This window comes from Athene cunicularia (genome assembly GCF_003259725.1).
Source record: "Athene cunicularia isolate RWA chromosome 1 unlocalized genomic scaffold, athCun1 chr1_part1, whole genome shotgun sequence".
In the NCBI taxonomy this organism is placed as follows: Eukaryota; Metazoa; Chordata; class Aves; order Strigiformes; family Strigidae; genus Athene; species Athene cunicularia.
In genome coordinates, this window is record NW_020799091.1 from 73,487,400 (window position 1) to 73,502,847 (window position 15,448).

Below are 15,448 nucleotides of genomic sequence, written 5' to 3' on the forward strand. Positions count from 1 at the left end.
GTTTCTGTGGTCACTGAAGAGTAACAGCCACTCTTGAACCTATTTTAGGATGAGATGAGCTGCCCTCTGGAGGTACTTATCCTAGATTGATTATAGTAGGAGCTTTGACTCAGTGCCATTTTGATAGCTAAAGCTGGGTGAGATGAATTTTGTCCTTGGTGATGATGTGTTTTGTTCTTTTTCCTCCCACTGCTTTTCCCTACCCCAAGAATGAAATCAGTTTGTATTGTATGAATTCTTATGAAAAGGAAACTATAAAAAAATATTCTCCTAATAAAACCTCAGTGGCTGTATTTTAGCAACCTGTATATGAAGTTGAACAAAGCGGTTCTGACGTCTATCTCTCTGAGCCTGACAGAACTTCAGAACAACCTGTATTTCATCCTGCGTTTCAGGAAACCTCAGAACTGGTACATGTAGCTTTCTGCATTGTACATCTGTTGATAACTGCGTGCATGTTTCTGCTGACAACATAATATTGGGAAATATAAATTAATTATCATGTAATGTGCAAATAAATTCTTTAATTTTTTTGCTATGTAATTCCTTAACTGCTTCCAATACTGGGGTGTAATCCATTTCTAGTTTTCTTTTAAAAACTTCTAGTTTTTAAATGCATATTTTCCTGTGCTAGCCCCTCAAATAATAAATGCATGGTGTTAATTTTATCTCTCCAATACTAATACAAGCAAAGCTGGGTTTTGTTTTTTTGATTTTTTTTCTGTTTTTATATTTATTTTTTTTACCTGCTGGAGTGATATTTCCAAGCAAGTGGAAAATGAATGTACAGTGAGTCAGGCATGTAGCCTAAGCTACTCAGCTTTCTTTTGTGTTCTTGCACTGCATTCATCTGTGGGCAGTGTGACAGCAGTGCCAGATTTGGTGTTAACAGGGGTGATGGGGTGTCAAGGACTTGTATTCTGTAAGGTACACAACAAAACTATTTTCCTAGTGAGAACTTCTGTATGACTGTGAAGTACTACAGTGAAATACTTTGAGAAATAAAACCGTAGGTGAAACTGTAGCTCCCATGCAGCCAGGGAAGTTTGAGCTAAAATTCTTCATTTCTAAAACCATGATGATTCTTGTCCTATTGTTAATGACATCCAAAGCTGTTGGTAAGGCTTGCCAACACTGAAGAAAGGAATCTTCATGCATTACTACAGTTATGTATATACAAAGCCTTAATATTAAATACCAAGTATTGTTGCATATTTGCATATATAGGGAGCAAGCATGCTCTGAGAGTATTGATTCATGTTTAGTCATGTACAGAGTGGGTGTACAGAGTGGGACCTATGTGGGGATACATATGGAAAGATGCAGTTACCTTAGCATATAGTGTCATGTTTTGAAATACCTTACCTGCTCTGAAGATGCAGGTCTTGCACAGGTCCTGTGCTTTATCTGCCCCAAATTGGCAGATGTAATGGATATTGCAGGGCCCTTAGGCAGTTTAAGCCACTGATTCCTGCCCATTAAATTCTGTTCAGAAACATTTTTATATTGAATTTGTGAGGACTTAACTGGAAGTCCATTCTAGTTGATTTCAATTTTATTTATAACATGAGTTGTTTGCCTTGTAGCCTCTTGGAGTAGTACTGAAAGCAGGTTTTCATGGTTGCCTTGATTAGTCCTTGTTATATTTCATCTTTAGCACTGGTTGTAATTGTTGGGATGTCCCAGTTTTACTGGCATTGGTGAATCATGGACAAAGTTTTTCTTTTATGTGGTTGAAATGATCACTAATAATGTGTCTTACGTTTGGTCACCTATGGTAACTTGATCTTGAACCATTTTGGACTGTCATTGAAAATGAACTAGTTATCCATGTAAAGAATAGTGTCAATCTTTTAAAGTAATTTACATGGGTCACATCAGATAAATAATATTGATCTCACTGGAGATCAGATAAAACAAATGACCAAAAATTCTAGGAACTTGTTTTCATATGAAAGCCTGTTGAAGACAGAATTTGGACAGACACATATTTATACTTTATTGTAGGAAATATTCTCCTTTAACAGGCTGTATTTGTAATATTCTCACTGTGTTTTTGCTGAGTATGCCAAGATCTGAGTTAGGACAAGTAAAATAAATGTTTGGTATGCTCAAAGATGCTATGACAAGTAGTAAAGGCATAGGAAAATGAGATCACATTATCAAAACAAGAATCAATGTCTGAATACTGTTTGTTTTATTATTTTAACTGGGACTGTATAAAGCAGAAGGTTGACATTTAAGGTTTAACTTCACAGCACTGAAATGAGAACAATTAAATGACTGTTTTCCCACTGTTCTGCCTCTTCCCACAGAACGAGGTCGCACATTCTATTTCAGAGCTGACTATTCACTTCAAACCAGAAGAATCAAGTCCAGAAGATGAACGAAGAAAATGGGAGGAGGGGCGCATAGACTATAGGGGGAAAGATGCTTTTGAACGTATCAAAAAGAAATTGGATGCATTTTTACATTAAGATGGAGTGTACTCACGATTTATGTTTCTTCTAGAAATGCAGTCCTTGAATACTTGGCTATCTTCATAGTTTATTTGACGCCAAAGTTGAAGAGATAGATATCGACCCTCATATATTTTTTGGGAAAACTAACAGATACAGACCCTTGTTTTTTAACTGTTAAGTGTGCCTCATCTTTATTGTTACGTGTGTCTCATCTTCGTTGTTCTCCCATAGTGCCTTCTGAAGTATAATGAATGGTACCCTCTGAGTTTGAACTCTGATATTTATCACTCTTCCCTGCTCCTCCCCATAGAATTCTGCAGAAACAGTCAGGAGTGTGAAACATGTTGGAAGTTGAGATTATTTCAAAAATACTTTTACCTTTTTCAAGATGCTATAAAAAAATTTAAAACCTTATTCTTGGAAATAAGTTAACACTTTTCAAGAACAACCATAGTGTAGACTTCAATAAGAGAAAAAAGTGAGGAGATGACATCCTGGCTTCACAGGAGCTTACAACAAAACTTTTTAATTTAACTATACTTAGGATTAGAGGAAATTCAGACTTCATCGGAGATCACTAGTGGATATTCTCCCTATTTATATAATAGGAAGCTGCTCAGCTTCATCACCAGCGTAATGAAGAGTGGTGTAAAACTCTTAAGATGACTGATAATGTTTGTTAACTTTTTCTATTGTTGCTATAGGATAGTGTTGGTTTTTTAATTATTGTTAGCTGTACTTGCATATTCAGAGTTGCAACTGCTGACATTATGGTGTAAACCTTCTGGTGCTTTATATCAATATGTTTTACAGTACTTCAAACTGCAGTTAACAAAGGCATTCTTCTCCTTTACATGGTTGCCCCATATTGCAAGCAGTTTGAATGCAACTGAAAACACAATTGGCACTTGTTTTAGTAAAGAGGCCCTTTGAAGATCTTTTAAACAATATCTGTGTGTGGGAACTAATAAATCTGTGAGTGTAGTTCCAGAAAAATCTACTGATGAGACTCCATTATATTAAAGATACTTATGGGGGATTGTTTTGTGAATGTGGGTATTTGAATTTGACTAATCTCAGGACAGAGAAACACTCTGAAATAAAGAAGCTTGACAGGCATGCTAATATGATAACAGATTTGACAGTTATTCATAATGCTACTCAGTATTAAAATGAGAATTCTGCAGTGCTGATGCCGGACTCGAAGCATGTTTCAGTGTTAATATGTCACCAATTTTGGTAGATAAAGCTAATGAAATAACTTGGGAATTCTGTTTAAAAAGCAATGATGTAACATTATGCATCAGAGGGATTGCCATAGCTGCTAGTAGAGGAAAAGGCAGGGTAGGAGAGAAGGAACCTTTATTTCTTTTTCCTCTATCAAAAAGGATGGGAGTGGAATAACTTGCACAAATTTGGAAAGGAATGAAAGAATCAAAAGGTCCCTTAAAGGAAGAAAAATTATCTTCGAGTATTTTAGAATTACTTTCTAATATTCACAATAGTGGATTCCTTTTTACTTTTGTCTGATATTTCTGATTTTATCTAGTTGTTTATTTCTCATTTATTCTAAGCACTTCTAAAGCAGGAATCTCTTTGGTGGGTCTGCTGAATTCAAGCTCCTATTTCAAGTTAGATGTTTAGGGTCCCTGAAGTTAAAGAGAGAGATGTCCAGAAGATGTTTCTTCTGAATTTCTCCATCGATCACAAAGGGATCCTCAATAGCCTGCCTCTCCCAGGGAGGTAACTTTCACATGTTAACACCGGTACGTGTGTTCTGCCTCTTGCTGTGCGTGGCCCCACTCAACACTATGTGGAGATTGCAGCAGCTGCAGCACACTCTTACTCATGTGGCTTTTGATCTGCTGATTATCCCTGTTTCTTAGTGAACTTGTGCACTTCTGAGAAAGTTCTCTGTTTTATAAACATTACTGCTAATATAATTCAGTTTTAGTTGACTACAGTTTCATATAGTCTTCAGTGTGAACTCATGCTTCTATGCAGCTGTACTTTTTACACTAACTACTAGATCTTACTGGGCACATTAATGACATTATGGGATAAAAATTACTGTCATGAAATCAGTAACTGAAAAGCTTTAAAATAGGCATGTGAATGTAGTAAAAGGAGCTGTCATAGAGTACATTTGAAAGTGCGAATATGTAAAATGGTACTGTGTGTGGATTATACAATGTTTTGCAAAGAAATGTAGTGCATTAATGTCATGAAAATAAAATAGAAATGGAAAGGACATATGAACTCATTTGCTTATCAGATGATGGTGGGGCTACAGGTTGTTTATGTTGTGACAGGAACTATTATTTGTGACCAGCTGGATACTTTAATATGTGGGTTTTTTTTAATTTATTTTATTAAATTGCTTTTGAGACATTAGCACTACCAGCTGAGCAGAATTAAAAGGTGTGAGTTATTTCTACAGACATAGATAATTATTAGGTTTAGGATCTCTTAGCACAACAGTAGTTGTCTTATTGTATATCATGGAGAAGTATAGCTGTGGTTAAAAAAACTGCCTGACTTTTCTGTGTACTCTCTTCACACAAAAAATGTTAAACTAGTTACAAGTAATGTAGCGTCATAGTGGATTCTAGCACAGTACTGTTGTCACCAGAGCGTGAGAAGGGAGAATCTTGTCAGTGAACCCAGAATTTGCAAGTGCTGTGGTTTGGGCAACATTCTTTGCTTTTACGGACAATATTCTGAAATCTTGGGGCCACAGGCAGGTCTGGGAGGTGTTACAAGCTGCATGTTGCCAAAGGGTTGAGGTTTGCTAAGTCGAAAGATGACTTGGAAAAAAACTTAGCAAGCTGCACCTAGAATTTCTTCAACATTAAAGTGTGGTATAGTCCCAGGTATTTCTAGGAAGGAAAGGAAGTGAAGAAATGTAGGGGTTTTGATGGCACCATTCCTCCCTAAACAAGACATACTTTCACTTTGTCAGTTTGAAAGGCACTGGAGAATAATATAAATGACATATAAAGGGGAAAAAAATGGCATGGTAAAATGAGAACCACTGAAGATCTTTTACCAACTGGTCTGTGCGTGCATGTAACTGAGAGTTTTGTCCGTATTGGTTAAGCCCTAGTGACCTGAGAAGCAGCTGTAGGGATTTTGAAAGGCCAGACTCTGACCTATTACTGTGTGGCAGACTCTGTATTTAAAGAGGACAGCTTGTTTTTAAAACAAAATATGCTGATTCTTCCTCTGTTATATGCTTAGAGTTATTCACAGCTACGCTTAGAGGGTAATTTTATTTGCCATACAACAGTTTTATTGGGTGCTCTTCATGTATAAACAGGAGATAGTGTGGGTGTGCCACAAGGAAAATTCTTGAAAATTTTAGACATGTGGGTTAATGCACTTTCTTAGCCTACAGGAAAAGGAGATTGTTGTTCTTGAAATACCACTTCACTTACTGTCTGGTGTCTTGCGAGGACCTTTCCAGTTGGGTTGTTCTTGGGAAAACAAAAATTTTCTTGTCTCTCTAGTTCAGTCAGCTCACATTAGTTGTTTTGTAAGGCTGGTATTTGAAAAAATGCTTAAGTTTTTTACCTTGATTTTTCTGTCCTTGAATGGGAGGCTGGGTTAGTAGCAGGTGGCTTTATAAGTTTTCATGCTCCTGAAAATGTCCACTTGTTTAACAGAAGCAAGTCTGCAGCTTCCTTAATGGATCTGATTCTGTTTTGTTCATTTAAATCATTGTGCTTCCTATGACTTTGAAAATAACATGAGATGGGCTTGTTTTTCTTAATTCTCATCTCTAATATTTTTAACTTTGTGTATTTAGGTGAGTCTACAAAAAAAAATATTTATATATTTGATTCCTTTTTTCCCCCAGGTTTCTCATCATCATTTTGACATTTTATTTGCATGTTTTTGGTTTGTGCTTATGGTTTTTCTTTCTTTCCTTTTTTTTTTTTTTTTTTTTTCCTGTAAAAATACAAGTCAGTTAATACTAGTCATTGAAGTAGACTGCATTTTCAGTATATTGGTTGCAAAATTCTTCAGCTGAAAATCTGTTCATCCTAAATTGTCTGGCCCATAAATAATAGTTTCTTTGGTGCTAACAGTTAAAAGGTGTGAAAATCAAGAAATACATCGCATCCTGGTATAAACTTTCAACTTGTAGTAAGAACATACCATAATTATAGAAAAGGTAGTTAAAAAAATATGTAATTGACTTTAAACATGATAAAAACTAACTAATTATTAGAAGGCTGACAATGATATACTATGGATAAAGGAAAAAAGTACAGTTGCAAGTATTTTTCCTGAATTTTACTTTGACTGTTGTTAGAACCCTTTTGACTTCAACAAACTTTAGGGGGAAAAAAATCCAAAATTCCAAGAGAGCCAGCCTCTGACTTGTAATTATTTTAATACTTTTCCCACTTCAGGATGGCATGACGTTAATTGCCTTGGAAAAGTGTTTTTCCCCTTTTATGGTACTGTACAGGGTTCTGTACCATGATAAATGTAGGTGGTTTTCCTTTAGAAATGTAATATCAGAAACAGGTGGTTTGTTTTACTTTAGAGGAATACAGTTTTCAGAGCCTTCTCATAGTATTAAATTGCTGGGGCGAAACTAATAGCATGTGGTGGGTGGGTACCTGGTTTATGTTTTGTTTAGTTTAAAGACGGTTTTTATTTTTTTGGACATCCATACATTTTTTTGTTTCCAAATCTTTTACTTAGAGCTTTTAGACAATTAGAAGAAGAGAAGCCAGGGTTGTTTGGAACCTGTAGTATCCCCATTTATCTTAGAAATGTGGGGTTGGGACTTTTAAAAATATTTGTTCTTGATTTCAGAAAACCTTTGTAATGCAGTCGTATAGTGATTCAAAGAGAAACTAGGTTTTTAATAAATCTGAATTTTACAGAGTTGTTTAGATGTAAAATTACAATCAAAACATCCTACAAAAATCTTGTAATATTTTATTCAGTTCAACTATACATGTCTGTGTGTATTTTAACCTACAGTGTGGAAGTGAGAAAAAGTGTTCTTGATGTTTACTCGTTCTTTTGGGTCATTTATGTAAGTGCTTCTCAAATATACTCATAGTCCTCAGGAGTTTCAAGCTGGATAAACTCTGAGCTCAAATTGCTTTTTTCAGTTTATCTATTACACAATTATTTTGCATCCTCAGATGATGGGATCTTATGATCCATGTGCTGGCTTTCTCTTGGGTCTCAGCAGGGAGCAAAGTGACATGTCTGATATTTAAACATAGTGAAGTGAAGTGTCCTAGAAGCTTGTTGTCTCACTCCTGTGAGACTTGACAATTACTTTGTTGAGTCAGTCTAATGCAGTGATTCCAAATGCCATTTAATAATGATCAAACTATTTAGATGGAAGTCAGCTTCATACAATGTGGATGTCAAACATTTAAACAGTTCAGCCACAGCTCTTTCAGTAAACCCAAACTTCATTTGTTACAGAGTAATACTTCCTTCTCTATGGTGTCTATATTTAACCATGTGTAGGCACTTTCTCCTATAGTTAACACTGGCTTGGAGATTTTCCAGTTGCTCCGTTTTTCTCAACAGGCCATTTTTATATGGTGCTTGCTCCCATCTACGAAGGGAGAGATGCTGGGAAAAGAAGGGAGAAAGCATATAATTTAGCTTTTACTCTTACATTCATGTATTTTGCAAAAGAACATTATAGATGATTTTTCAAACAAACCTAGGTAACTGACTTAAAAGTTTATTTCTTTCAGTATTATTCAAATGCAAACAGCTTTTCTAACAGCTTTTTACCCATTAATTCATTTTATGTGGAAATGTATACCAGAACAACTTTTAAGTGTGATGTTGGGCTACCTGCTTTATGGGGAATATACACTTACCAGGAGATTGGAATAATAGCTTGTGCAGACTTGCATGCTCTGATTAGAGTGTATACAGATGAAGAGATCAGCAATCACTCCATGGCTAGGATATGCAGAACACACGTAAAATGATTTACTTCATTTCCCTGCTTACCACTGTCTCCTCAATACTTGCATCCTTTAAGATACGTTTAGCTTTAGACAGCTGAAGGAATATAGGACTGAAAATACTCTTCCTTCCTGCCCCCCATATTTTTTGAAGTGACATCCTGTGCATCCTATTTGGTAGTTGCCCATTACTTTGTTCTCCTTGTCACCGACAGATTACCCCTGTGTGCTCTTATCTGCCCTCTTCCTTCCCCTCTCTCTCTCTCTCTCTCTGGGGAGAGCCCACTTCCCTGTGCCTGGCTGAGGTCTCTTAACAGTCACTTGACAAGAGCCAGTTTGCCTGGCCTGTTTCCTTCCCCTCCTGCCCGAAAGCCCCCCCCACCCCTGGCTTTCCACAGATGCTGGCCAAAATAAGATTATCTGTGTTTGGATGTCAGGAAGGCAGTACGTGTATTCACGTGAGTCCTTAGCATCTGACTATATGGCAATTTACCAAACTGACCTTTCAGAGGAGTGAGGTGTTGCACAAATGTTTGATATTTACTCTTATATGGGGTGATTTATCTTCCTGTGAGGTGAAGGGCAGGCTTGCATGATGGACATGGTATAAACCAATCCAAATGCACTTTGTTCATGTTGCTAGCTCTTAGCCTAGCTTTAAACTTGGGTCCAAAGTGTTCACACTGTGCTTGGAGATGGAGTTCAGGGGTTTTACTGATGTACTGGTCTGTCAGCAGGAGCTTGGAACCTATGCTTATATGCCATGTGGGTGCTTGAACACCTTCCCTGGTAAATGCTCTAATTGTGGACTTGACTGTGACTGGGCATGTTCTTGCATATAAACAGGGTGGGCAGGTGGGATGGGCAGTGAGGTGAGCTGAGAAAAAGCTTATCTTCATGCTTAACTGACAACACAGATGTTACCGAACTGACTGGCTTGACTCTAGAGAACAGCTTTTGCTTTTCTTCCCCACTGAGTAATAATATTTCTCCTCCCTCTCTGAATTAGCCAGACTAGCTTTAAAATGCATGGTCTTTATGCTCTTTTCTTCCCGTGTGAATCAAGCGAAATGCAGCTGCTCTGGTTTCTATCCCTGTCAGCCAAAGAAAAATGACAAATCTTGTGACAAGTTCTTAGCAATGCTGATGTGGATTTAAATGCTATCAAGCAGTAAGAACAAATGTATTTTTAGATACTGCTGTCAAGTCCGACATTGACGTGTCCTATCAGTTCATTGTCAGATTAACACTTTGATTCATGTGTAAAAATTTCCACATAACTTGCTTGGTGTCCTTTTAGAGGAAAGGTAAAACAAGAAATAACTTGAAGAAATGCCTTGTCAGCTTTTTGGAGATGCATTTGGTGCTGCATCATGATCACAACCTGTGCTGTTCATAGCAAAATAACAACAATTTATCACACTGATTTCATACCTTGTCGGGGGTGTAAGTCAGGAGCTCACCTGAAAACACTGCAAAAGGTTTATAGTCCAGGCACACACACTCTTGTTCTGAGGCTGTTGAAAAGGCTGGGACCTGCTGATGCAGCTCAAGAGCTGAGAGAGCGTCGCGGTGCTCTGGGATTATAAGCTGCTGTGGGGCGCCTTATCTCCTCCCATTTTTTAAAAGGCAAAAAATGCCATGTGTCATTTTCAATGACCAAAAACCCTGGTAGTGAACAGAGCTGCACTGGGGTGACTCTGAAAGGCGGTAGCTTTAAGGAGACAAGTCACCTGAAGCACCTCTGTGCTGCTCTTACAATCTCTTGTTACTTTAAAAATCTTGGTGACATTTAGCTGTGTAGTAGGAGTGAATATACAGTGTTCAGGAAGGCTTCGAAGTTTGAGTCTGAAGCTCTGGCACACGATCTATTTATTTTTTTTTTTTTAAGCAGAAAATGCAGGAACCTCCACTTAAAAATCGGATTTGACACAAAAACCCTGCAAGAGCATGGTTAGGATTATGTATTGAGAGACGAATTCATTTAACCTGAGGGCAGCAAGAGAGGATTAGATATTTTAATTCCTTCCCTTTCCCTAATGACTGTACAGAGTGCTGACACTTGTTTGGCTTGGAGAAGATGACCTGTACACTAAAGTGATTAGTATGTGCAGTGAATTTTTTAACACCTCCTACTGAAAACAAAGTGCTGTCTCACAAAACAAAGCACATTTTTTTTATGGAGCATAATAGCACTCTTATGAAATCAGGAGCATTATTGCTCAAGTGGGACATGCAGCTTATGAATTGGTCTTACAGATCATGAAATTTGGGACCTATCTTGTTGATGCAGCTGGACCATGATTTTCAGTGCTCTCACAAGTGAGACAATGACGTGGAAAATGTATGTCAACAGGAATCTCTGTGGTTTAGCATTTAATTTCAGAATAGCTAGATACTTCACTGCTGAACCCGAGATGATAACTTTAGCTACTTGATTTTTAAAACGTGTCAGTTCAGGTTTTTTTTCCTGGGAATTCTTACATGACAGACAAATGAATATACAGATGAGTCAATTAATTGCTGAAATAAGTAGGTGTTTATTTCTTAGAGGCCAAAGTGTTTTGGTATGTTTCCAAATCAAATGTGCAATTGTGCTTTTAAACACAGGACAGTTTTTTCATTAATAAGATGAGATCCCCTCCTGGGCTCAGTCCTGTTGCCTTAACAAGCATATTACCTGTACAAGCTGCTGCAATTAAAGTTTGCTTTCTTATCATTCACATTTACTTGAATGGAAAATCAGTAAGGAAAGAAGTTTTGTTTTATTTAATTGGGTATTTGATTCAGAATTATGCACTTGAGGGATGGATTGTACAGGTGACCCATAGGTGGAATATGTTTGGAGCATTTTTAATTTATTTTTAACTGCAGACTTACGAATTTCTGTGGCTGAATAAAAGACATCAATAACATCCCTTTCAGTTATTCCAGTGTAATTTGATCCATATCTCTGTATGACAGTAGTCATGTGAATGTGAAAAGAATCAGCTCTTTTAAAGCTAACTGTACTTTGATTTTGGTATTAACGTATGCCATCTGCTTTGTTGTTTTCTTCATCACACCAACAGAATGGGAATGTGCCACAGCATGGCTGCAGCCATGGCTTCCATATATTGTTGTAAGGAGACAGCTGTTGTGGGACTGGAGTCAGTGTCTTGCGATGCTCTTCTACAGCTTTTCCTATTTTCCTCATTACAGAGTCAAACAAGGGCTCAGTGTCAGCTGATAGAGGATTTGCCTCAGAAGGATCTTGTGTGAGATCAAACAGCAGTGGAGGGTCATGATGGGTTACACCATCCCCGAAACAAGGGCAAATTCCTCTTCCAAAACAGGCCCCAGAGGCTTCTGGTTGGAACACTGGAGTAGCATAATGAGCTTTCCATACGGTGCCACCTGTCACAGAGGAAGCACATTTGAACAGGAATTAGGATTCGGGGGAAGGTCCATGAAAGGTTGGTTCACGTTTTTAGTCATCTGCTGGGGCAGATCCTAGGGCAAGTTTATGTCATAATTGTTACATGCAGAGGAAAGGCTCTTTTGGGAGCTGGCAGGGATTCAGAATGGTTTTATGTGGCTCACAGGCACGGCTGGGCTCTGGGTATATGCAGGACAACACACACTATGTGGATGGTTAGCTCTAATATTTTAGATGCAGAGGGAGTCTCTGACACTTCCTGGTGTCCCTTTAAAATCCTACATCCCTCTTGGGCAGGGGAAATGGAGAATCATTTCTGAGTGCAGGTACTGTAGGTGGTTCTTCTGTTGGCTCTGTACATCTGCACCAAGAGAGCACCTGGGCAGAAACTGATCACAACTCATTTCTACGCTCACTTTTCAGCACACTTTCAAATAGGGTGGTAATCGCAGGCTGTGAAAACAGTAAAATCTGGAGTCTCACATTTTTAAACTAACATGATGAAGGCAACTAGTTTCCAGCTTTACAGCTTGTACTTTATCAAGTTGTTGTACCGACCACTGGATAAATGCAGGTCTGTAACTTGTAGTGAAGAAAAGACAGATGACTAAGACTAAATCTTTCCTTTAAATTTTCTTTCCTCTAAATTTTTCCTTTCTTCTCGCTCTTCCTTTTTCCCTTATTCCTCACTTTACATTTAGAAAGCACTACGCTGAACTCAGAGGGAAGGATGTGCCCAACAAGAAGACAGCAGAGATACTATGTCTAGAAAAGGGAGAGGAGAATAAAAGGGACATTCAACAATTTGATCCACTTCTGTCAAGCACTGAGCACAAATAGCTGAACACTCCATAGTGCCTACATGGCATTTTCTTTTTGGTTCAATGGAATCAGCTAAACTTTCCTTCCTTCTCTTGTCCCCGGAGCTGTTTTCATGATGGGAGCCTGCAGCTTTATTCCTCTGTTTCTGTTATGTCACTACTGCTAGAACATATTTTGTTAAAAAATAAAATTTAAAAACATCTTCAAAGGTGAGGGGAAGTGAATAACAGATATTAAGGCTCAGGTAATTTTTTATCTTAAAATCTCCAGTTGCTGGCTGGTTGGCTGGCTAGCTCTGTATCAATTTATTACCACCCCATGGTTTCAACATCCTTCTAAGCTATGCTTCTGCACTCCTGTAGAGGGATGATGTCTCAGTGGTTCTGAAATGTTTTGGCATAATACATTTAGAAATGTTACAAATTTTGGATATCCCCCTTTCTGAAATTGTGAGAGAAAGGATGCAGAAGGTGGATTTCTTAAAGGAAATGGTCTCACTTCGTGACAGCTTGCTAAGGACTGGTATTCCTTAGGTCTGATTGGGTCTGTGCTTTGCTGCTGTCTGGGATGTGCTCCATGTCCTCCTACTTTTCCCCGTCTTGTGACTAAAACAGCATTTGTCTCATGACAAAAATGCAAGCATCCTCATATTCTCTGAGAGTGGGATTTGGGTCTTACGTCTACTAGTCAGGTAGCATAGATGTCTGTTAGAAGGAATTAAATAAGTATTCTCTGGGCCATACACATTTTTCTAATTAGCTGGCTCTAGTCAGAGTGCTATTGTGATATTGCTAAAATGACTATTTAGATAAATATGAGATGGGCAGGTAGACTTACCTAGTTATACATAGGGATTTGCGATCAATGTTCAGAAAAAACAAACTGAGTAGGCATTCTTTTCCATAAATAGTGGAGCTGAATTCTTCATAACTTATACACTGTACAGCAATTTGGAGTAGTGAGTGCAGAGTGTCTGAGGAGAGTTGTACTGATTCTGCATTTTTTTTTTACATTTGCTTCACAGCTGCAAATAATTACTGGAGTTGCAGAGTGGGAGAGAGCCAGGTCTTTGTTAGTTCATTCTGAAGGATACAGTGAGGCTGACTGTAATTAACCTGTGTTGGTGAGCTGAGTAGACAGCAAAATCTGTGCTGATGGAAGCAGCAGGGGTTTCACTCATCTCCAAGGGGCAAAGAGGGATATGCAATTTGCTACTGAAGTAGCTCTGACAGAATTTGAAGGATGTGTGTGAATTTTAGGGCAACATGTTAATATAGTATGTCCAAGGGAAAGGAAACTTGCTGCTTCAATCCAAACATCTCTCAGACCCATCTGGTAACAATCAATCAGTTTAACGAGCAGAAAGAAATGGGCTGTCACTAATAAGCCTTATTGTGCTGTGGCAGAGGAAAGGACTCTTTAACATAGAGACAAAGGATTCTTCTGGCTTCAGTGAAGGGCTTAGTGGCTGGGTTCTGCCTGGGTGACATCAAGACACAATGGCTTTGTATCTAGCCTGTCCAATAGATAGAAGTAAATAGACAATAGATATGTAATATGAACGTGATATACTTGTAAATGAGCTAGAACGGACTAAAAATTCCATTTGCCCCAGTCACAAGTAATGGCAGTTGGAACAAAGAATCTGAATTTCTGGCTTGGCTGAAAGCTGGGCCACACAGTGACACTTGATTAGCCAATCTTTCATAAGCAGAACATCCCACTGTTTTCAACCCTCTTGCCATGAGCAGTTGTGGCTCAAGGGGAAAAGTTGCAGAAAGGCAGGCATAGGAGATCTAGCTGTGCATGTGGCTTCACAGGAACACAGAATACACCATGCATCTGCATAGTGTGGCTGTGTTACAGGTAGTGTAGGCTATTAGCAACTGATCTGTAGAGCAGAAGAGTTATCGATGGCTTGACATTCATGCTGTGTTTGTCTGGGGGTGTTTTAGTGGGGGCTAATTCTTGTCGGGTCCTATCTACACAACATTTTTTAGTGACGAGAGCATATTTGGTATCATGCTGGAGCCTACTTTACAGTTTAGTTGCATTTAAACTAAAGTCATGATCTCCAAGCCTATGCCGCAATGCAACCCAGTGCATAAGGAGTGGGTATGCTTGGGAAGGGTGCGCTTCAAAAGCACCCTCTGCTCTGAACTATAACTGTAACCTGAAAGAACAAGAAGTGAGAGGGAGGTGAGGAGAAGAGCAGTCCTTTAACCCAAAAAGCAGTTCTTCAACCTCATCCCTTGATGAAGTAAGCATTTAGCTTTTCACTAGGTAAGTGCAGCATGATGCCTCAGTAGGATTTTTTTTTCAAGAGTCTCTGCCATCAGACAAAACTTTCTTCTGTACAGAAAAAATATATATTAAAAAGGAATTAAGATATCTCTAAGAATAGTGATAGGTTTAGAGACGTAAGAGATTTAAGTTCTGCTTATGTCATGTGAAGAAGAGACGAAGGGGCTCAGGGTTAGAGGTGATGGAGTGCCCGGCGCCGCTGGCAGTTCTGGCGGGGGACCGGCTTGGCGCCAGCCTGCGCCAGGTGAACCGTGCTCTCTCCCACCGCTGGTGGCAGCTCCAAGGGCTGTGCTCCCGCTCCAGGCTCCGGCTCCCTCGGCTGCCAAGTGCTGGACACGGCGGGAGAGGGACGCAGAGCGGTGACTCCCCCGCTCCTGCGGGCTCCGCACTCAGCAGCGCGGGGCTCCAGGGGCTCGGTGCGGGGCTCGCTCCGTGGTTGCGGTGGGCACCGCAGCGCAGGCGCGGGGGGCTCTGCAGCCAGG

At 39.0% G+C, this 15,448-nt stretch overlaps 2 protein-coding genes across 6 annotated transcripts in view; one reads left to right on the top strand and one right to left on the bottom strand.

Moving 5' to 3' along the window:
* GYG2 (glycogenin 2) overlaps positions 1 to 4,698 on the top strand; it is a 30,827-nt gene extending 26,129 nt beyond the window's left edge. For 3 of the 5 annotated variants that reach the window (XM_026849717.1, XM_026849727.1, XM_026849735.1), the window contains 2 exons: positions 300 to 410; positions 2,316 to 4,698. In XM_026849717.1, coding sequence (XP_026705518.1) covers positions 300 to 410; positions 2,316 to 2,477 — 273 coding nt within the window. In that variant the 3' untranslated portion in view covers positions 2,478 to 4,698. Of the gene's footprint in view, positions 1 to 285; positions 411 to 2,315 lie in introns of all 5 variants that reach the window. The other 2 variants (XM_026849753.1, XM_026849745.1) reach the window with 2 other exon arrangements.
* Positions 4,699 to 6,418: 1,720 nt separating this feature from the next.
* The window catches only part of LOC113480676 (arylsulfatase H-like), a 27,318-nt gene continuing 18,288 nt past the window's right edge, over positions 6,419 to 15,448 (bottom strand). Inside the window, exon 11 of the mRNA XM_026849691.1 lies at positions 6,419 to 11,818. Coding sequence (XP_026705492.1) covers positions 11,448 to 11,818 — 371 coding nt within the window. The 3' untranslated portion in view covers positions 6,419 to 11,447. The remainder of the gene's footprint in view (positions 11,819 to 15,448) is intronic.